A 24,431-nucleotide genomic window follows, 5' to 3' on the forward strand; every position below is an offset into this window, starting at 1 on the left:
TGCGTAGTGAACACACTCTTTAAAGGTACAGTTAAAAACCTTCAATAAAGGGGAAGCATAACATCTGTTTGAATAGCAAGTAAAAAAGTCTTTTCATACCATTATGTATATTGGGGTGGAAATGTTAAATGTCTATCATTGCAACACCCGTTGCATTCAGTGTGTGACTCCAAACACAAGGAAAGAAATCAGTGTACGGTACTAGTACTGTTTAAATAACATGAAATTATACATTGCAACATAGTTAATACTACATACATACATTCCTAGTACGTGCTGGTATATATGTTCTCAAACATATATATACACCCAGTCACAAGTGTACTTCACACATCCTCTCATCCCCCCTCCATTAATTCATTCCCACTCACAGTATCTGAAGGTAGATTGCTATGTTATTTGGAGCTACCACATTATAAAAGCACATGCTAAAAGATCACGTCCACTGTAATCTCACAGCAACACTCAATGATCCCGCATAAACCAGGAAAAGTTAGTGCGCACACAAGATTAGGCTAAAAAAAGTCTGGAGTTCCAATCATAGTATAACAATCTCACAATTGTGAAGACTAATTATAAGTTTTATAATCGATTAAGTTGCACAGTGCAAAGAAACATCCACTGACTCCTTTGAATAAATGGAATGATGGAAGCCACATGGGTAAGTTCAATGGATAGTTCATATATACATGTGACCAGGAACACCCAAACCAGATTTGTGCTTTCAGATTAGTCATTCGGAATCACGATGCACTTCTGAAGCATCAGCTCTACAAATTGGGCAGGTACGATTTGCCTGTAAAAGCAGAAATAAAAGAAAGTTTAATGCACTGACAAATACACTCCTTACAGTAACAGTATGTGCAACCCAGAAACAAAATGGAATTGCCACTTACAGTGATCAAGAGTACCCAAAATGGACACACACACACACACACAAAAGATAAACTCAGCATGCACCTGTTTTCTGTTACTTAAGAGTATGTGAAAATGACCCAGAAGTTATGTAAACTCAAAAGAAAAATACAGTGGGAAGGGAAACCCACCATCTCTAGAGAAGCAAGACAGAGGCGGAAAAAAGTGCCCTATAGTAGGACATCCTAAACTTTCTAGCTCTTTATTATGAATCATAGCTTTTCAGACTCTCAGGTGGTCTCTAGTTCAGCCTCCTGCTCAAAACCGGGTCAGCTGTAAGGTTAGACCAGGTTACTCAGGACTTTCTCCCATTAAATCCAGGAAAGAGGCTGCACAGAATCTCTGGTCCCCTGTTCAACTACTTGTTTTTGTGTATTTCATAAAATAATTTCCCCTTCACATTTTAACATAACTGGTGTAAAGATGAATTAGGTGCACGTAATGTATCATAGGCTGCAATGTATATCCGCTCTTAAACTTCATAGAATCATAGAATCATAGAATCAGATGGGTTGTAAAGGACCTCTGAGATCATCAAGTCCAACCCTTGATCCACTACCACTGTCGTTACTAGACTATGGCACTAAGTGCCACATCCAGTCTCTTAAATACCTCAAGGGATGGAGAATCCACCACTTCCCTGGGCAGCCCATTCCAATGCCTGATTACCCTCTCTGTAAAGAATTTCTTCCTAATATCTAATCTAAACCTCCCCTGGCAGAGCTTAAGACCGTGCCCTCTTGTCTTACTGATAGATGCCTGGGAAAAGACACCAACCCCCACCTGGCTACAACCTCCTTTCAGGTAGGTGTAGAGAGTGATGAGGTCTCCCCTGAGACTTCTCTTCTCCAGGCTAAAAAAACCCAGCTCTCTCAGCCTCTCCTAATAGGACTTGTGCTCGAGTCCCTTCACCAGCCTCATTGCTCTTCTCTGGACCTGCTCCAGCACCTCAATATCCTTCCTGAACTGAGGGGCCCAGGAGTGGACACAATACTCAAGGTATGGACTCACCAGTGCTGAGTACAGGGGAAGAATCACTTCCCTGGACTTGTTGACCACACTGTTCCTAATACAGGTCAGGATGCCATTTGCCTTCTTGGCCACTTGGGCACACTGCTGGCTCATGTTCACCTTCCTGTCAATCCAAACTCCCAGGTTCCTTTCTGCCTGACTACTCTCCAGCCACTCTGCCCACAGCCTGTAGCTCTGCAGGGGGTTGCTGTGGCCAAAGTGCAGGATCCGGCACTTGGCCTTGTTGAACTTCATCCCATTGGAATCAGCCCAACTCTCCAGTCTTTCCATGTCCCTCTGCAGAGCCCTCCTGCCTTCCAGCAGATCAACATACCCCCCTAGTTTTGTGCCACCTGCAAATTTACTAATGGTGGACTCAATCCCCTCATCTAGATCATCGATAAAGATATTAAACAGAACTGGACCCAACACTGATCCCTGGGGGACACCACTAGTGACCGGTTGCCAACTGGATGCAGCACTGTTCACCACCACTCGCTGAGCCCGGCCCTCCAGCCTGTTCTTAACACAGCAGAGTGCACCTGTCCAAGCCATGGGCTGCCAGCTTTTTCAGGAGTATCCTGTGGGAGACGGTGTCAAAGGCTTTGCTGAAGTCCAAATAGACTACATCCACAGCTTTCCCCTCATTCACCAGGGGAGTCACCTGATCATAAAAGGAGATCAGGTTGGTCAGACAGGACCTACCCCTCCTAAACCCGTGCTGGGTGGGTCTGATCCCTTGTCCATCCTGTAGATGCTGTTTGACTGCACTTAGGATGATCTGCTCCATGACCTTGCCAGGCACTGAGATCCGGTTGACAGGTCTATGGTTTCCCAGGTCCTCCTTGTAACCTTTTTTGTGTATTGGCTTGACATTTGCCAACTTCCAATTATCTGGGACCTCCCCAGTGAGCCAAGACTGTAGGTAAATGATGGAGATCGGCTTGGTGAGCTCTTCTGCCAGCTCCCTCATCACCCTTGGGTGGATCCCATCTTGTCCCATAGACTTGTGAGGATCCAAGTGGCTCAGCAGGACGCTAACTTTTTCCTCCTTGATTACATGGGGGCTATTCAGCTTCTTATCTCTGTCTACAAGCTCCAGAAGCCAGATGTCCTCAGGACAACTGACTTACTGTTGAAGACTTAGGCAAAGAAGGTATTAAATACCTGAGCCTTGTCCTCATCTTTGATAACTATGTTCCCACCCATGCCCAATAAAGAATGGAGGTTTTCCTTGTCCCTCCTTTTGCTATTGATGTATCTATAGAAAGACTTTTTGTTATCCCTAAAGAGTGGCACGATCAAGTTCAAATTTTGCCTTTGTCTCTCTGATTTTCTTTTGGCAAGACCTAACTATATTCCTAAACTCTTCCCGAGTAGCCAGCCCTTTTTTCCATAATTGGTAGGCTCTCTTTTTTCCCCTAATTTCCTTTAAAATCTCCTTGTTGAGCCAGACCAGATGTCTTCCCCGTCGACTTGCCTTTCTGCAGACTGGGACAGTCTTCTCCTGTGCATTCAAGACTTCCTTCTTGAATCATGTCCATCCCTCCTGGACCCCTTTGATTTCAAGGGTTGTTTCCCAGGGTACACTCTGAGCTAGTCTTCTGAATAGGCTGAAATCTGCCCTCCAGAAGTCCAGCATAGAGGTTTTATTGATGGCCCTCCTTGCATCCCTGAGTATTGAAAACTCTATTATTTCATGGTCACTGTGCCCCAGACGGTCTTTGACCACCACATCTCCCACCAGCCCCTCTCTGTTTGTGAACAGAAGGTCTATCAGGGCTCCATCTCTGGTAGGTTCCTTTACCAGCTGGAGCAGGCAATTATCCTCCATACACTTTAGGAATCTCCTAGACTGCCTCTTCGCTGTGTGGAGTTCCCAGTGGACATCTGGCAGCTTAAAGTCACCCACAAGAACAAGGGCTGGCAATTTTGAGACATCCACCAGCTGCTTGTAGAATAATTCATCATCCTCATCATCCTGGTTGGGTGGTCTGTAACAGACTCCCACCAGGATATCAGCTATCAGGATAACTTGCTCTTCTTTCAGTCAAGCTAGCTTTCTGTAACATAAGAAACGTTAAATAGAAATATTCTAGCTGAAATGAACCACATTTAGAAAAAAAGGATTTACAACCTGAGCCTTCAGGATGAATACAGGTCATGTTTCCAAGTTTTTCTTTGGAACTATGCCTAAATCCTGATTAAAAAGAAAGATTTCTCATGTATTCCTTTGACTTAAGGAGTTAGGATATCAATAAAGAATCAAATATTGTGAAACATGATAACATTGAGAGCTGAAAAGACTGACAAGCAGAAAAGATATCCTCTTTCTTGTTAATTTTGTTCCATTCACTGCTTAACCTCTTTTTCATGAGTCTTATGTAACATGGATTTTTTCTCACAATAGTCTAATATATAAACACATAATTCATAATTCAGTAGAAAATAGGTTTTCCCCTGGCTATCTCATATTGTCTGGAAAAGTCTTTCTATGTAGGGTTTTATAACTATAGGATGGACAAAAATACAAATTTCATATATAGACATGTCAAAGTTTACTTTGATGCCCTCTATTGTTACATTACCAGCTTTTGATGGAATAGTAAGTTTTACTTAAATTTACCAATGATAATGTGTTCCCTTGCACAATTTATCAACATGGGATGTGAATTTGAAGTACAAAAGTTATTTTACCCCACTCCCTAAACAGTCTAAAACTTTATGTTGACATAGAGTAACTATACTCCCTTTAGGCTCAGATTATATAAATCTTTCAATTAAAGAGAAACCTGCCTAGTTGACACTGTTATGCTGATGTATTTTTTCTAAAGTCAGTCATCCTTTAACCAATATTAGTGTTAAAAGTCAACAATTTCTAAACTTGGTTAGAAGCATTAGCACAACACGACCTCACAAATATTACAGTTCATTTCAGATTACTAAAAAAAGAATGCCCCAAAACTATTTTTTCTGCATTTTTCTGATCTCTAAGGGCTATCTTCATTACCCTTTGATTGCCAATTGAAAGTGTTTAATGTAACATAAGAACTGCCATATTGAGTCCAACCAAAGCTTCATTTAACCAAATACTCCAAACTGAACAGTGATCAACAACAGGAGGTACATGAGAAAGAGTATACATGATAGAATCATAGAATCATTAAGGTTGGAAAAGACCTCCAAGATCAAGTCCAACCATTGATCAAATACCACCACACCCACTAAACTGTATCATGAAGTGCCATGTCTACTCATTTTTGAACACTTTCAGGGATGGTGACACCACCACTTTCCTGGGGAGCCTGTTCCAATGCTTAACCACTGTTACAACCTGCCCTGCAACGCAGGAGTAACTTTTGGTTTTTGATAATAAATCCCTTGCAGTGAATTAAAGTAAATTGATACTAGATGATCAGTATTTACACATAAATATATATATATATGATTTTATTTTAGAATAATTTAGTAGTAGAGGAAAACATGTATGTAGCCATTTTGGTTGTTATTATCTATAGTAATATGGCAATATAAAAGCATAAATATATCACCCAAGAAAATCTGTAAGGGAAGAGAGAGAAAGAAAGAGAGAATAAGAGTTAAATAGAAAAGAGAGAAAGAGAGAGAAAGAATAAAAGTTTATAGTCACCACTCAGAGGTCTGACAAATTTGGTTGTTGTCGCTGTTGTTGCTGTTGCCAATGGTGTCTTGATCTGTTGGGGAGTGGTAGGGGAAAGAAGTCCATGAAACATAAAGTCCGATGGGTTTATATATGCTCAAAAACCCTCCTGGTGCCTCCCCTGTGTGTGTGTGTGTGTGTGTGTGTGTGAGGGGGGGCTGTTTTTGCATAGCTATGCTGGTTTTGCAGAGAGCTGGAGGTGCTGGTTTTTGCAAAGTCATTTTAGGCTTGGGGGGAGGGTGTGTGCTTTAGAGGCACCTCTGCTAAGAGCTGAGGCCTTCTCCAGGGTAGTGGTGGGTGTGTGCACATGGGGGCCTCCTTTGACATGGTCTGGTCCATAGGAGATAAGCTTCATGCACCCAGAGAGTGCCACTGGTCTCCTTTAGATAGGCATCACACACCCAGAGAAGTATCACACACCCAGTCAGCTCCCCCTCCTCGTGCCTCCACAAAGTTTACAGTTTATGGGCTATGACCTCCTCCCCTTAGCCTTTATCTTCACTCTCCTGGCTTCTTTGAAGTTTTCTAGAGTAGCAATATCTAAGGCAATTAAAAAAGTCCAATTCCTCACAACCCCTTTTTCAGTGAAGTAATTTTTCCTAATATCCAACCTGAACCTCCCCTGGAACAACTTGAGGCCACTTTCCCTTGTCCTATCACTAGTTGCCTGGGATGTTTCCCTAATGCATTACCTTACCTTTCAGCAGTCTGTGGGTCAAGTGCTTTTTAAGACAGATGCAATGTCTTTGCATCAACAATCCTGGGAGGAATTAATTTTTAAAAACTTAGCAACCTTCATGGAATTTCAGCATCCATCATGCCATGGGGTACATGACATCCGATGGTCCTAATTCTCATTTTAGAAGAGGGAGCAAGCTATTTTTCCTTGTTTACCTTCTCTCCATGCCACATGTAGAATCATAGAATATCTCAAGCTGTAATGGACCAATAAGGATTGAGTCCAACTCCCTGCTACTCTCAGGACTACCTAAAACTAAATCATATGACTAAGAGCATTGTCCAGATGCTCCTTGAACTCTGACATGCTTACTGCTGTGATCACTTCCCTGAGGGGCCTTTTCCAGTGACCAATCACCCTCTCAGTGAAGAACCTTTTCCTAATGTCCAATTTGAACTTGCCCTGACACAACTTCATTCCATTTCCTCATGTCCTGTTGTTGGTCACCAGAGAGATCAGTACATTCCCCTCTGCTGCCCTTTTTTAGGAATCACAGGATCAGTCAGGTTGGAAAAGACCTCTGAGATCATTAAGTCCAACCTATGACCTAGTACCACAATGTCAACTAGACCATGGCACTAAATGCCATATCCAGTCTTTCCTAAACACCTCCAGGGACAGTGACATCACCACCTCCCTGGGTAGCCCATTCCAATGTTTAATCACTCTTTCTGTGATGAAATTCCTCCTAATGTCCAACCTGAACCTCTCCTGGCACAGCCTGAGGCTAGGTCCTTTCATCCTATCACAAGTTGCCTGGGAGAAGAGGCCAACCCTCACCTTGCTACAACCTCCTTTTAGGTAGTTGAAGAGAGTGATAAGGTCACCCCTGAGCCTCCTTTTCTCCAGGTTAAATGACCCCGTTCTTTCTGGGGTGCCATGTCGCCACAGGACTTGCTTTTCAAAGCTCAAGATGGTGTTCCAGGTGGTGGTGTGAGGCACAGGGTGCATCTCCAGCCGTCCAGTGGTTGTTTCCACCATTGTCAGCATGTAGGGCTTGTCTTGGCAGGCTTGCGGGCGTGTGATGTAATCGATCTGCCAGGCCTCCCCATATTTATATGTCGACCATCATCCACCATATCACAGGGACTTTACCCACTTGGCCGGCTTGATCGTAGTGCACGTTTCACAGTTATGGATAACCTGGGAGATAGTGTCCATGGTTAAGTCCACCCTTTGATCACAAGCCCATCTGTATGTTGCATCTCTTCCCTGATGACCTGAGGCATCATGGGCCCACCAAGCTAGAAATAATTCACCCTTTATGTTGCTAGTCCAGATCCACCTGAGACACTAATCTTGGCAGCCCATTCCACCTGTTCATTGTTGCAATGTTCTTCAGTAGCCTGACTCTTGGGTACATGTGCATGCACATGACATACTTTTACAGCCAAGTTCTCTACCCAGGCAACAATGTCTTGCCACAATTCAGCAGCCCAGATGGGTTGTCCCCAGGGACAAACACAAAATGGTGTAGAAAGTTCCCCCTTCCCTTCAGACCACGCAGTAAGAAAAAAACAAAGAAAAACAATGTAACAAATGGTTTTCCACAGAACAACAAACAGTAGCAGACTGCAGGCTCTTTCTCTCTCTGTGGGGGAGCAGCAGGCAGCAACAGTCACAGAAAAAGTAACAGCTGCAGGAACGAAGAAGAACACATTAGCAAAGTTGATGGTGGTACAACTTTGCTGCCTTGGACCCCAGTTCATACTGAAGCTCCAGCATGTCCAGAACAGCATGACCCAGTGGGTGTGTGACTTCATTCAGGTCACGATAGTCCACTGTCAATCTCCACTCTCCATTGGATTTACACACTGGCCATATGGGGCTGTTAAAGGGTGAGCGAGTCTTGCTGACAACTCCTTGTTCACAAATCATCTTAGAGATGGGAATCACATAGTCTCAGTTGGTGTGGTAGTGCTCAGTACCTGTTGTTCTTTGATCCACAGCAGTCCCACAGAAGAAGGGTCCGCTGAGAGACCAGGCAAGGTATTCAGTTGTCTAATTTCCTGTCTCCACAGCAGCTATCCCAAAAGCCCAGTGATGCCCTTTTGGGTCCTTGAAATACCCTCTCCTGAGGTAATCTATGTCAAGGATGTACAGGGCCTCTGGGTCAGTCACAATGGGGTGTTTTTGCCATTCATTCTCAGTCAGGCTTGCCTACCCCACCACTCTTTGTTCCACCAGAAAACAACACCCTTCTTCTCGGAAGCCAAAGAATCCCTTACCCCCCCCCCCCCCCCCCCCCCCCCCCCCCCCCGGTAATTGATATGAGGTGGAATAGAAGAATTTCCTAGCCACACCCACATATCTTCAGGCTCCTCCTCCTCACAACTTCTGAAAAAATTATATGGTGGCAGTGTCATTCAGCAACCAATATCATACAATTCAACATTACAGACTGTTCTCACACAAAAATCATATTCCCTTGAGGTTCACATCGTGTTTCCCCATCCTTCTGCATTACCTACCAAGTGCACCCAGGTTCTTGAGCAAAAACAACCCCATGGATTGGTTTGTCTTTGCTTGAGGCAGGACCAATCCAAACTGTCTTCCCTAACACATTCCTCATATGCACCATGGAGGCTTTATCCCCTTCTATGGTATGTGGAGGTTTTGATTGGGCAGGGCCAGCTAGATTGGTAGAGCCTCTAGTGTTAACTAACCAGATGGACTTCACTAAATGTAGATCCTAATGTTTGAAGGTCCCACCGCCCATTGCCATCAAGGTGGGTTTTAACAGTCCATTGTACCGTTCAATTTTCCCACAGGCTGGTGAGTGATAGAGCATATGATATACCCATTCAATACCATGTTGTCGGGCCCAGGTGTCTAGGAAGATATTTTTGAACTCACTCAATTCTTTCTGGAGTGCCATGTCGCCACAGGACTTGCTTTTCAAAGCTCAAGATGGTGTTCCAGGTGGTGGTGTGAGGCACAGGGTGCATCTCCAGCCGTCCAGTGGTTGTTTCCACCATTGTCAGCATGTAGGGCTTGTCTTGGCAGGCTTGGGGGCTTGTGATGTAATCAAATCTGCCAGGCCTCCCCATATTTATATGTTGATCATCATTCACCATATCACAGAGACTTTACCCACTTGGCCGGCTTGATCGTAGTGCATGTTTCACAGTTATGGATAACCTGGGAGATAGTGTCCATGGTTAAGTCGACCCCTTGATCACAAGCCCATCTGTATGTTGCATCTCTTCCCTGATGACCTGAGGTGTCATGGGCACACCAAGCCATAAAATAATTCACCCTTTATGTTGCTAGTCCAGATCCACCTGAGACACTTTAATCTTGGCAGCCCCATCCACCTGTTCATTGCTGTGATGTTCTTCAGTAGCCTGACTCTTGGGTATAGTTTTACAGTCAAGTTCTCTGCCCAGGCAGCAATGTCTTGACACAATTCAGCAGCCCAGATGGGTTTCCCTCTGCACTGCCAATTGGTCTTTTTCAGTTGGCCTAGCCACCCTCACAGAGCATTTGCCACCATCCACAAGTCAGTGTAGAGGTAGAGTGCTGGCTATTTCTCTCATTCAGCAATATCTAAAGCCACCTGGACAGCTTTCAGCTCTGCAACATGATTTGATCCACCTTGTCCCTCAATAGCTTCTGCAACTCGCTGTGTAGGACTCCATATGGCAGCTTTCCATTTTCAATGTATCCCTATGACACAGCAGGAACTCTCAGTGAAGAGAGCATATCACTCTTAATTTTCTGGTAGCTGATTAAATGGTTGGGCCTCCTCAACACGTGTGACCTGCTCCTCTTCTTTGGATGATAATCCAAAATTTTCACCTTTGGGTCAGTTTGTGATGATTTCCAAGAACCCTGGGCGATTGGGATTTCCTTTTCAAGCTTGCTGTTTGATCAGCGTGATCTATTCACTCCACATGGCATCAGTGGCATGATGTGTGGAAGGGACTTTCCCTTTGAACATCCACCCCAGCACTGGCAGTCGGAGTGCCAGGAGGAGCTGTGCTTCAGTGCCAATCACTTCAGAAGCAGCTCAAACCCCTTCATAAGCTGCCAGGATCTCTTTTTCAGTTTGGGTGTAGCAGGATCCTTTGTATCCCTGACTCCAGAACCCCAGAGGTCAACCTCAAGTCTCCCTGGGTACTTTTTGCCAGAGACTCCAGGAAGGACCATTGTTCCTGGCTGCAGTATAGAGCACATTTTTTACATCTTGTCCTGTCCTGACTGGCCCAAGGGTTACTACACGAACAATCTCCTGTTTAATTTGTTCAAAAGCTTGTTGTTGTTCAGGACTGCACTTGAAATCATTCTTCCAGGTCACATGATAGACAGGGCTTACAATTGGACTGTAATCTGGAATATGCATTCTCCAAAAACACACAGCACCTCAGAAAGCCTGTGTCTCCTTCTTGCTAGTTGGTGGGGACATAGCTGCTATTTGGCTGACCACATCCATTGGAATCTGACAATGTCCATCTTGCTATTTTACTCCTAAAAACTGAATTTCCTGGGCAGGTCCCTTGACCTTACTTTGTTTTATCGCAAAACTGGCCATCAGAAGGATCTGGATTATCTTCTCCCCTTTCTCAAAAACATCCTCTGCTGCGTTGCCCCATATGATGATGTCATAAATGTAATGCAAGTGTTCTGGAGTCTCACCCTGTTCCAGTGCAGTCTGGATGAGTCCATGATAAATAGTGGGGCTGTGTTTCCACCCCTGAGGCAGCTGGTTCCAGGTGTACTGGATGCCCCTCCAGGGGAAAGAAGACTGTGGCCTGCACTCTGATGCTAAGGTAATGGAGAAAAATGCATTAGAAATGTCGATGGTGGCACCACTTTCTTGCCTCGGACTCCAGTTCATACTGAAGTTCCAGCATGTATGCCACAGCAGAACTCAGTGGTTTAATTGAATCTTTCGAATCTGTCCACAGTATTGGACAGTATTTCCACAGACAAGGTGCAGGTTGGTAGGGAGGAAAAAAGATGATCTTCATATTGCCCAACTCGGGTAGTCACCTGAAGCACTGTTTGTTCTCCTTCTTTCATTGACATAGCTGCCAATGAGCGGGCGTAAGACAATAACATGCTCCGTACAAACTTCCACCACAAGCGGCATTTATCCTTGAACAATTTCCTGTGGTGGTTGTTCTTCGTCTCAACTCACGTACCCATGCTGCTAGGGCAGAGGTGGGTTTTCCATGCCACTTCCTCGTGTCCTCTCTGCGGTCATCAGGTAAAACTCCAGGTTACCTCATGGTGTGTACCCTCTCTCTCGAGCAGGGAGGTGCTTGCTTCTAATAGCAGAGACTCTGTTCTGTACTAACAGGCCATGGGACACTTTTTTAAATTGCTGGCAGTCCTTGGACAGTTTTTCCATGGATGAGACACAGGTCTGCAGCGGGGAAGAGATACTTTCCTCATATAGTCTGAGTTTTGTAAAGCAAATTATCCACTCTTAGTTCTCTTTTCCACGACATCACTGCCAATGACAATGGCGTGCTCCGTACAAACTTCCACCACAAGGCTTGTGTACACTGGACCTCCTCTGGATCTACAGGGGACTGCTTGTTATTTGAATCCCTATGGATTACCTCCAGCACAGCTAATTCTCTCAGGTACTGGATACCTTGCTCCATGTCATTCCACTTTTCTCCATGCACTAAAAGATCAGCCTTGAAAAGATACTTTTCCTTCACGCTTGACAGGAGTCACCTCCAGAGGCTGAGAGTTTCTGTTCTCTTCCCAATCCCCTTGTCAATGCCTGCATCCCAGGACAGCAATCTCAGTTGCTTGGCTTCACAACCATCTAGTTTCATATCGTGGGCCACGAAATGCCAGCATCGGAGCAGCCAGGTCACCAGGGGCTCACCCGACTGGCAGTTGAAATCTTTTTGCATATCTTGCAGCTCACCAAGGGATAGGGATCGGGTGATTATCTCTGGCCCTGCCTCTTCCTCCTGTTCTGAAGACCCTACTTTCTCTTCATCCCTCACTAAGCAAACTGATTTGGTCTCGGATTTCTTCTTCTGTATAGGGGCGACTGCTATAGGCACAGGTTGTTCCTCTGGTTCAGCTGCAGTTTGAGTGGCCTGGTGCCTGTTGGTCTGCTTTCCTCCTCCTCCCCCTGAGGGTGCTGTCTAGTGACGAGCACTGTCTGATAAATAGTAACCAGGGCCCAGCACATTGCATAACTTTGTGCCTCTCTGGAACTGCCACAGCATTTTTTTTTTCAAATATTCTGCCACGTTACCAGGGTCCTGTAGTTATTTGGGGGTGAACTTCTAAACCACTAGAGCAGAAAATTTCCTTCAAAAGCTGGCCCATTTTCTCCTACCTTCCATGTCACTCCTGACTATCCACTCCTCAGGGCAGACCTCTGAATGACCTTCCCAGAAATCTCTTTTGTAACTCTAAACGTGGTGTAGACCGCACTGAGGAGAGACCTGGCAGACCAAGCAACAAGAGCATGCTTTCCTTCACATCCAATGGGAATTCAAGATTCTCAAAAGCTGTTGTAACAGGCCGGAACGAGGAAAAGGGGGTGAAAAGCTGGGGAAAATCATCTCCCCTTGTTCCCCCCACAGACTGGGTACGATTATTAATGAATTCCCAGAGGTAGCACCCAAGGTAAGAGTAGGAGAGCAACACTGAATACACATCCCAAATGATCATTATTGTCCTTAATGGTATCATGTCATAAACTGATATCACACTGTACAGCAACAAAGCAATTGTGATTCCTCTCCCTGCTCTGAAAAAGAGCACCATGAGCAGCACATACAGGAATACATACCAGGTTAGGTGCCACACCCACATGAACAGATCAAGCAATATCATAACCAGTGGCTCTGGACCTAATACAGCAAATGCTTAGATCAAATTTCTTTCCAACCCACTCTGGGCAGATCTGTTGTTATCTCAACCCTTTGTGTCCCACATTGGGCGTCAATTAAGGTTGTCATGGTTTAGGAATGGTATTCCCCAATTTAGTACTGCCACTAAAAAGACCACGAACCACTCCCCTTCCCCCTTGAATGGGAGGCACAAAAGGCAAAGATCACGGGTTGAGATAAGAATAATTTACTGGAAACAGCAATGAAACAAGAAAACAAAAAGTAACAGCAACAATATTAATAACAAAAGGTATAAGACAAGGAAATGATTTACACATAAATTAAAGCAGTACTGGACCAGTCCACCCACCACACTTTCTCCCAGTCGAAAGAATGCCCTTCTTCCAGGAAGCTAGAGACAATCACTTTCCCCACCCCTGGCAGTGACGTGTAGGGGTATTAAATAACATTAGGGTCTTGGCCAAGTTCATACATGCTGATCTGGGACAAAACCAGAGAAATTTGGTACACTAAGCCAAAGTTGTTTTCAGATTACTTTTTTTTTTTAAAAAATGTTATCATTAATCATGATCCTCCATCAGCCAAAAGACTACTGTCAATATTGAACCTAATAATTCACTTTATGCACATATGATTCCACTGTATGTATGAGACAGTAATTTCCTTCACTTTATAAGGCCTAGAAATTATCAGGCTTAGTTCACGTAAAAAATGTGTATTCTCTGTAGGAATACATTTGTCAGCAAAGCATGAGAACTTTTTTATTTTTAAAATATATCTTAAAATGATGTAACATAAGATTGCATCTATAATTCTCTAGGAAATGTTTGACATACTTCTTCACATAGGACTGTGAAATATTTGATACTGGAACACAGACTATAGATAGATTAAACTAAATCTGAATAGAATTGTTTAAAAGGTAAGAAAAAAAAGGAATGAATACCTTATTAGAAGTAGGTCTGGATAACACAGATTAAACAGATGTCTCCCTATATATCACCTTCTAAACTGTATTCCTATTCTTCTCACCTTCTGTACCAGTTCTATCCTATCTGTCAACTTATTGCACTGTCCTGCATCTAGGTCTTCCCCACAACTTGTTTTGAAAGAATATATCATAGCATGCATAAAGACATAATTTCATGCTAAGGCCTTTTTTGTTTTCTAATGTCTCTCAATCCTGTCTTAAAACTTATAAAAATAGATATATTTTTATTGACCCAAAGAATTCAAATTCATAATGATAGGAAAGATTCTTATAGGAGCACTTTCTCCTAGTAAAGATAATTCTTTTCATATTCCTTTTAAAATACCCTATTCCAGTTATTATTAAAAAGAAATATCTTTTGTTAATTGCTAAAAAGGAATATTTCTATAATGTAAGGAGACAAGAAAAAGAAGATAAATTCAGATTGTGCCCTGTTTTGTTACTTCAGAGACTAAATATTAAAAATGGGAAATGAGATGTAATGCAGTAGAAAACTAAAGAAAAAAATGAAACTACAAACTAGGACATTATAAATTGCATTCAACACAGATTTTATTTACCTTAAGCCATTTATCAACACACTTGGCATGAAACTCGTGGTTACAGGGTAAGACTCTAAGTAGCTGCCTTGCTTCGAAGTCACACATACACACTACACACCTAAAAAAAAGACAGCAAATATCTATAAACTTTCCCATTCAATAGCAACAGACAGCTTGTTAGGTGTGTCTGCAAAAGTGGTTTTTAAAACCACTCAAGTGTCTACAGTGATCAAATTTTTGTGGGTATAGATTTCCAGTGGACTAATGTAAAATGAGAATTTCTTTTGTTTTGTTTACCATGTTTTCAAATCCCAAAGCAGACAAGGCAGTTCACTGGTCCAAGCAGTAAATAGACTGTATTACCATAATTCAAAGTACTGGAGTTCATGCCTGCTGTTATAAACAGGCAGTGCAAACCCTATAGCATATTTCAGTTTTAACTTTATTTTAGCTACATTAAAATAAAAAAATCCCACAAAACTTGCTTTGAGTATTTCTGAAAGTCATAGCTGATTAAAGATCACACACATTTTTACTATGAGAAATTTCTCCTTAAATGAAATCTATATTCTGTTGTACATGTTTTATAAACACATTTCTTCCCCAAAGACATCATCAACTTAAGTTCTCTGGTATTTTTATTTTTCTTATTCCCTACTATGTTAAAAACATCATTGAAAATTTCTCTAAGTGGAACATTAGAGAAAAAAACCTCTTCAGTTCAATTTCAAACATTTGACAGCGCTGTATATCACTTTTGCTGCCTCCCGCCTATATCTCATTTCTCTGTTATATAGATTTTTCAAACAGAATTTTTCTCAAAAATAAGTAAATATAACTTTAAACCTCAAAGTCTGTCAAAAGCTCTTTCAGGAGCACTTAAAACATCAGTAATTGGAAATATTTCAATATAGGCTGAATTCCAAGCCATCTGGTATGCCAAACAAAAATTTGTAAAACTTTTTAAAAATACTAAATAACTAAATTTGGACATATAACTGAAGTGAGAATATGCAGAATTTTAAAGTCAAGATAAATTATATCTGATTTGAAAAATGGTTTAAGAAAATATATTTTTTTTTATTTGAGTGCTTTTAGAGCACTTGTGTTAGAGTATTTGCTTAGTTTAGGCTGCAGTCTGTAGGCATGGAAATAGTTATGTAAAGTATGTAATTTTGAGATAGATGTACTTACAATGTCTGCTCTGATTGATGATTGCTTGGACTGAACCTGTAAGATGGAAGTTGTTCAATGTCTGTCTTTGTCAGTCCTCGAGGTTTGGCTTCTCCTAGACGTTCTGCCAAATTCAACAGTGCCTATGAAACAAGCAATTTGGACTTTATAACATTCATTTCCACAAACAAGCTCCAGCTCTACTAGAAGTGATTTCTTCTGCCATGTCACAGATGGCACAACCCACCTCATCACAGAATATTCTGAGTTGGAAAGGACTCACAAGGATCATCAAGTCCAACTCTTAAGTGAATGGTCCATATGGGGATCAAACCCACAACCTTGATGTTATTAGCACCCTGCTCTAACCAACTGAGCTAATCAAGACAGGTTTTATCTTGCTTCTCTCTCTACAACTGCAAGTACTATGGAAAGATGTCTTTCAAAGTTTGATCATTGATGAATCCTTCTGAACTGCATAAGATAGTATCTTCAGGATTTCCAAATATCCATGATCTAACTATTAATCACTCCTGTAGCTGTATTCACAGTTTGATCGTTTTTTTTTTTTTTTTAAATTAATCTCCTTGCTCCATCCCCAACACAGTAGTGTGAGTAACCAGAAGAAAATATTGACAAACTTGCTTTCTAGGAATATGCAATGAGCCTAGCTCTAGGTGTCCAAGAGTTTAAAGGGACAATTTTTACTCCCATTCCACTTCCTGGGCTAACTGAATTGAGACATGGAGATTTTATGCTGAACCTTTGGAAACAAAGGCATGACATCAAACTGAATAGAGACACTTTCTGATTAAATTTTGTACTCATACAGGTAGAACACTGTTCCTAAGTGATCCTCATGTAAATAATTTCTGCTCCTGTGTGAGGGGCTCCAGAAAAGCATCAGTATAAACTTGATAGAGAACTGAACCACAGAGGTTAAGAGATTTGATGAAAGATGCAAAGAGTACAGATACTCAAATAGCCCAAAACCTGGAGCCCAATGTGTCAGCTACAATATGATGCTTCTTTTAACTAGCACAAGAAGCATTATAGGACAGTCTCTCATTACTCTGTAAATGCTACATGACAGCATACATGCATATCTCTGAGCAGAATCAAGGAGAAATAGATACATGAGGAGGGGTAGGCAGCAGCTGAGGTTCTGAACAGAATCTGATGGGAATCCAACAGCCTGAGAAGCAGCAAGGACAAGAGCTGGGATCAACCCTCAATTATCTAAGACACTGAAATTTTATTTCAAAATATGTGACTTGCTGTACTCTTCTTATTGTCAAGAGAAAAAATATATTAAGAGATTCTTGCCAACAGAATATTTACCTGAATTCATCCTCTAATGTTAACACTAATCTATAAAGATAGCAAGGCACATAAAAAGCACCAAGTTATAGTATATTCAAAAGAATAGGATATTTATGCTCGATATTTAAAAATCAAGAAAAAATGCAAAAAGAACAGTCACATCTAGAATGGAGAGTTGAGGAATTTAACCATTGCTAATCTGAAAGGATAGATTTGGGGAAAGGCAATAAATACAAAATAAGGATGTTTCTAACATCCAGTGTTAGAAACCAGTATGGAAAAAAATGAAACGTTTCTACATTTTGTCTTCATAAAGATTACATTTATTTAATCCATTTTTTTGTCTTCGAAAAGTAAAAGACCATTTAAGTTCATGTATTAACATCTGCTCCTCATGAATTTGTACTTCACACACCAACCTCGTAGTTTTCTACCTCTACATCTTCCACGTCCAACTCAAAACTGAAAGCTGGTCCAACTGCAGGTGGCACTGGAAGCACTGATCTGCCAGAAAAACAAACAACAGTAAAACTCAACATCTTTATGAAGGAAAGCACGCAAACATGTTAGAGGTAGAGTTATGTTATTGATCCTTCTTAAATAAAAAAATTCTAAGAATCAGTAAAAGTTTAAATTTGAAATTGAGAATTAAAAGAATTAAGAATAAAAATTGCATCACTTTTTGGTACTCGATGTATTGCATTTTTAAATTGCATGTATATTACTATGAAAACTTACAGTAAGGCTCAGTGTTATTACAGAAATTAATTTCATGATAGCCTGCATCACAGAGTTAATATTAATATTGAACAAAGTTTCTGGATTTAAATTTATTTAAATAGATAGACTATCAATAAAGATTAATAACTCGAGTTCACTTAGTTCCCCAATACAAAAACATTCAAGCACTCAGAAGAGAACAGAATAGAGTATTTCAGTTGGAAGGAACCCACAGAAATCATCTGGTCCAACTGCCTGACCACTTCAGGACTGACCCAGCGTTAAAGCATATTATTCGGGGCACTGTCCAAATGCCTCTTAAGCACTGACAGGCTTGGGGCATTGACCATCTCTCTAGGAAGCCTGTTCCAGTGTATGACCATCTTATCAGTAAAGAAATGCTTCCTAATGTCAAATCTGAACTTCACCTGACACAGTTTTGAACCATTCCCACGTGTCCTGTCCCTGGATACCAGGAAGAAGTGATTAACACCTCCCTCCACACTTCGCCTCCTCAGGAAGCTGAAGAGAGCAGCAATGAGGCTGCCCCTCAGTCTCCTTTTCAATAATGCACATAACAAAGAATTACAATACAGTACTGTGCCAACTTCCACACTGACAGCAGACCAAACTATGCATTCCTATATAACATGGATTTGACCAGAGAAGAACCTCTGCAGATATAAAAGAGAAGAACATGCATTTTTTTTCTAGTTTTTCTTTTAAGTTAAAAAAACATCGCCATCCCAAAATAATAACATGGATCAAAGTTTAATGCACAATCATGGAAATTAAAAATCAACAGCACTATAAATTAATCAGGAATTATTGTGACACACAAGCAATCTTCCCTGAGTAAACAGGCAAGCAGCTATAACATCAGAAGAGACTTTGTCAGAATGAACAATGCAAAGTTTAAGAACTTCACTGAATCATATATCCTGGTGCTATTTTGATGCAAGTCAAACTATGGAGTCAACATCTATAGATGTGGCAAAACAATAAAGGATAAAGTCGGATTATCTCCCTGTCAATGACACCTTCATAAAAAAATATCCTCATTTTCTAAGCATTTTGAATAAATTTCAAAAACAGAACCTACAAAGAACAATAAATTCCATGTCTCACATCTAATCTACAGCAGATGGGATCTACTTTAAAAGGTTACTGATAATCCCTTAATGCTACTTCTACCATCCCTTCTCTTCCACAAATGGTTAATCAAGTGCAGAAGTTAAAAAGCTGTAACAGATTATCAGTTCAGAAGAAAGAAACCCCCTCAAACAAAAAACCAAAACACACACACACCTAGGAAGACTCCCCTCATTATGTGTCAGTAATTAATTGAATGAATTGATTTTGCTAAGGGGGGGGGTGAGGGTTTTTTTGGGTTTTTTTTTTTCTGTAAGGAGTGTTAGATCTTTATCCTACATAAGTAGACTTTAGAATGTAATGATGGGTATAACTCAACTGTTATCAAAGAATCACGTGTAATCATTCTACACTGAACATCTTTAAGGAGATTTCAACAGAAAAAAGAGGCATAGGAGATGCCAAAACTACATTATCATAAAACTGTTCACTTGTATTAGTTTAAATAGACTGGAAACTTTAAATTTAGCTACAAGTTCTCTTATTCCTTGGGATTGCTTGAACTGTTTGTAACCTGTGGTAGAGCCCAAACATAAAAGAATATTGAGGGGATCAACTAGCTTACAGAGTTATTAGGTAGTCTATGAGTACAATGTGCTTTGGACTTACAACACATATGGTATTAGGCTGGGATGGTACGCATGTGGTGGTATTGGTTGCTGTGATAGGTATCTACTGTGCCCTGTGAGTCTTCGAGGCATAAAAGGTGGATAAGGCTGAAAAAAGGAAGAAAAAATTCTTGTCTTATTTAATAATGAAATTAAATGAAAAGTGAGTGTTGAAATAATTTTTAAATAAAGCATTATCCAAAGAAATCCAACCCTGTCCAAGCCAAAAAATACCAGTCTTTTCAAGATTCAAGATTCTCAAAAGCTGTTGTAACAGGCCGGAACGAGGAAAAGGGGGTGAAAAGCTGGGGAAAATCATCTCCCCTTGTTCCCCCCACAGACTGGGTACGATTATTAATGAATTCCCAGAGGTAGCACCCAAGGTAAGAGTAGGAGAGCAACACTGAATACACATCCCAAATGATCATTATTGTCCTTAATGGTATCATGTCATAAACTGATATCACACTGTACAGCAACAAAGCAATTGTGATTCCTCTCCCTGCTCTGAAAAAGAGCACCATGAGCAGCACATACAGGAATACATACCAGGTTAGGTGCCACACCCACATGAACAGATCAAGCAATATCATGACCAGTGGCTCTGGACCTAATACAGCAAATGCTTAGATCAAATTTCTTTCCAACCCACTCTGGGCAGATCTGTTGTTATCTCAACCCTTTGTGTCCCACATTGGGCGTCAATTAAGGTTGTCATGGTTTAGGAATGGTATTCCCCAATTTAGTACTGCCACTAAAAAGACCACGAACCACTCCCCTTCCCCCTTGAATGGGAGGCACAAAAGGCAAAGATCACGGGTTGAGATAAGAATAATTTACTGGAAACAGCAATGAAACAAGAAAACAAAAAGTAACAGCAACAATATTAATAACAAAACTATACAAAATATAAGGTGTTTCACATGGAGCAATTCTCATCATGGACCCCGGACAACAATGAGCAATGGCAGATGGCTTACCTACCTCACCACCGGAAAACTATATCCTTCATCTCAGCAGCCAGAAAGTTCCTTATCCCAGCCCCCGGCACTTGACCTGAGGTGGTATAGAATAACTTCCTAGCCAAGCTCTTAGGGCTCCAGGCTCCCCCTCCTCACAACTTCTGCAGAAATTAACTCTGTCCTGGACAGAATCTGGACAGCTAGCTAATAAGTGTTTTGTAAGGCTTTGTATATGGGCTGGTTTGGACAGGTAGGACTTGAATAGATGAACATGATGCAAAACAAAAGCCAAGGTCTTTCAGCGTGGTGCAACGCACTGTCTTTTGCAGGTGGTTGGGTAGGAATGAGAGTTTTTAACAACATATACACAGGAGTTCTTTCACTGGTATAAACCATGTAAGTAATTTTTCCAAGTTTGAGCCCTTAAACTCTATGATGTAAGTCTAACCCTAAAAACCAACCACCCTGACTTTCCACAGCTGCAGCCACTAATGAAATTCAATTGCAAAAATGTAATTTTAAATAAAATGGTTATAACTTAAAACAAAGATCAAGACCTTGAACTCAGCATGCATGAGGATGTAGTACAAAAACAATACTTACTATCCCAAATGAAACCTCTTGATTTAAAGGATCATAGGTTAAGAGTTGGATAGAAGCTGAGGAAGTCAATGTTGGTGGATGAGTTGACGGAGAGTAGGTAAAGCTTCCTATAGGAAGATGTTCTCCAAGCAGTTCTACTTCATTCTCTATCCTTTGAAGTGGCTAAAAGAAACATAGGGTTTGTTGTATTAATAGAAAACCAGTTTTTAAAATTTATTTTTCAATACCAGAAAACCATAACTCCAACTACATGTTCTGAGTAGTTGTGAAAATTTTATGTAGTTGTACTGGGTATATGTGGCAAGGCTGTGGTAGTGGAGGTGGGGGACTGTAGGAGTAGCCTCTGTGCGAGAGGTAAGGGGCTTCCTTGTGCCAACCCACTGCAGGCCAAAGCTGAGCCAATCCGCAGTGTTTGTAGTGCCTCTGTGAAAAACTATTTAAGAAAGAGAGGGGGAAGGGGAAAGCTGTACGGGGAGTCGGAGGGAACAAAAAAACTGTGAATAGGAGAAGGATGAAGTGCTCCATGGCACAAGAGCAGATATTCCCTGCAGCCCACGGAGGACCCACTCTGGAACAGATTGATATTTCCCAAAGCAACTGTGGTCCATCGAGAACTCATGCCAAAGAAGATTTTCCTGATAGGACTGCAGCCCATGGAAGAACCTACACTAGAGCAAATTTTCATGATAGATTGCAGCCCATGAAAAACCCATATCGGAGCAGAGGAAAGGTGTGAAAAGGAAGGTGCAGCAGAGAATGACTGTTATATACTGACCATAATCCCCCACACCTCTTCCCTCTTATGCCACTAGGGCAAGGAATCTGGAGAAGAAATACTAGCAGTGGATGAGGATTGAGTCAGATTTATTACTTGAGAGAACTTGATCCATACAAGTCCATGGGACCAGATGGACTACATCCAAGAGTTGATGTCCTTGCATGGTTGCTATAATCTTTAAAAGGTTGTGGAGATAGGGGAGATCTGTAACAACTGGAGAAAGGCAAACATTGCATTCATCAACAAAAAAGGCGAAAAGGACAATCTGGGAAACTACAGACCAGTCAATCTTACTTTAATCCCTGGGAAAATCATGAAGTCAGTCCTCTTGGAACATATTTCTGGGCATATGGAAGAGTCAGCATGGCTATACCAAGGGAAAATTGACCAGATTGTCTAGTATGATCAGGTGATGATTTGTGGATGAGGGGAGAGCAGTGGATGTCATTCACCTCAACTTTAGCAAGGCTTTTGACACTCTCACAATACTCTTGTATCTAAGTTTGTATGTTACAGTCTGGATGGGTGGACAACCAGATGGATAAAAAATGTTTGGATGATCAGGCTTAGATCATGGTGGTTAATGGGTAATAGTTTACTAAGATGCTGGTAACAAGTGGTATACCACAGGGACCTATCCTCTTTAACAGCGTTATCACTCACCTGGAAGATACTGAGTACTTGCTCATGAAGTCTACAGCTGATATCAAATTGCAGGGAACAATCCATACACTGGAAGGTAAGGCTGCCATACAGCAGGACATGAACAGCCTGGAGAAATGGGCCAATAGGAACCTTATGATATTCAACAAGGACATATGCCAAGTCCTACACCTGAGAAAGAAGAACCCTTGGCAACAATCTGGGTTGGGGAGTAACTGGCTATGAAGCAGCTCTGCTGAAAAGGCCCTGAGGCCCTTGGTAACAAACAGTAGCACAGTAGCATAGTCAGTAGATTGAGTAAATCTACACCTTCTACTCAATACTTGTTAGACCTCATGTATAATACTACATCCAGTTTTGGACACCCAAATAGAAAAAAAAAAAAAAAAAAGACGTTAAAGTAGAACAAGCTCAAAGTAGAACAAGATCAAATGAGAGCCACCAAGGTGGTAAGGGGACTGGAACATTTGTCTTATTAGAAGAATTGAAAGAACTGGGCTTTTTCTGCCAGGAGAAGAAAAGGCTTGAGGGAGCAGGAAAGAAAATCTAACAGTGGCCTTCTAATACCTACAGAGATTTGATCAATAAGATGAAGTAAGGCTCTTTACAGTGGTGCATGGTGGAAGGACAAGACACAATGGGCATAAGTAAAAACAAAAAAGGTTGCAGCTAAATACAAATAGAAGCTTTTTCACCATGAGGACAGTCAAACAGTGGAACAGGAGCCTAGAGAATTTGTGTAGTCTCCATCCTTGGAGGTTTTCAAGATCCGACTAGAAAAAGCCCTGAGCACCCTCACCTAACCTCATAGCTGATCCTGTTTTAAACAGACATTTAAATTAGAGACTTCCTGAGGTGTCTTTACATCTGAATTATACTGTGACCCTATGATCCCTTTGCATATATAAGGTAGCAACTGACTTCCTTAACGGAAACATGTTCTCAAACTGAAGAAAATAGTTCTACTTCAATACCATAAGAAGAAAGAACTCAGTATTTCTCTGTGAGACAAAAATCTTCATTGTAAATACCTTGATTTATACTTACAAATAATCTATTGCCCTATTTAGGCTAGACACATTATCTTGAAGCTATATGTATGCTATTAGGAAAAGATCAATTCGGAAAGATCAATTCAAATCTCAGCTCATTTTGGTCTCATTTTTCAGGAAAACCTTAACTCTATTTCACTAAATCACCTTTCTTTTCCCAGTACTGAATTCCACATTCTTCAAAACAGTCAGATATGAAAGTCATCTTGTGGAAGCAAAGGAAAACTGTTTCCCCATTCTACTGAATAAACTTTATATAGTCAGAATATTTAAGGAAATAATTCTTCTAGCAAGACTTGACAGCAAAAAAACAAGCTATCAAAAAGAGCTAAAAGTTAACAAAGGAGACTATTCTTGAAGCTAAATTAGCAATTTAGGTTAAGAAAGAAGGCCTGACATTTTCTGAGAGAAAACATCCTTATTACCAGAGAAAACTATGTAGAACTGTTCCCCCATGACTAAACTGAAATTATTACAGTAGTGCCAACATCTGACATTTACCACAGCAGTATTTGTTACTGCTCAAAACAATCTGAGCAGTATTTGTCAGTAATACTGAAATGATTTTGTATTTTTCTATTAATGAAATATTGGTAGAGCTCCAAAGAAACAAATGTGCCTGGAAGAAGATTATTAAGTAGATACTACTAACCTCTGGCAGAAGATTAACAGGTAGAAATTGCAAAA

The 24,431-nt window shown here is 41.1% G+C and overlaps 1 protein-coding gene across 1 annotated transcript in view; it reads right to left on the bottom strand.

Annotated features, from left to right (window-relative positions):
- Positions 1-733: 733 nt before the first annotated feature.
- The window catches only part of LOC114069877 (E3 ubiquitin-protein ligase RNF38-like), a gene marked incomplete at its 5' end in the record, with an annotated part of 61,634 nt that continues 37,936 nt past the window's right edge, over positions 734-24,431 (bottom strand). The window contains 6 exons of the mRNA XM_027906978.1: positions 734-796; positions 14,729-14,828; positions 15,905-16,026; positions 17,626-17,710; positions 19,688-19,794; positions 21,252-21,413. Coding sequence (XP_027762779.1) covers positions 734-796; positions 14,729-14,828; positions 15,905-16,026; positions 17,626-17,710; positions 19,688-19,794; positions 21,252-21,413 — 639 coding nt within the window. The remainder of the gene's footprint in view (positions 797-14,728; positions 14,829-15,904; positions 16,027-17,625; positions 17,711-19,687; positions 19,795-21,251; positions 21,414-24,431) is intronic.

The sequence above is a fragment of the Empidonax traillii genome, unplaced genomic scaffold, assembly GCF_003031625.1.
Source record: "Empidonax traillii isolate 1590-97213 ecotype Southwest subspecies unplaced genomic scaffold, ASM303162v1 scaffold1385:size202427, whole genome shotgun sequence".
In the NCBI taxonomy this organism is placed as follows: domain Eukaryota; kingdom Metazoa; phylum Chordata; class Aves; order Passeriformes; family Tyrannidae; genus Empidonax; species Empidonax traillii.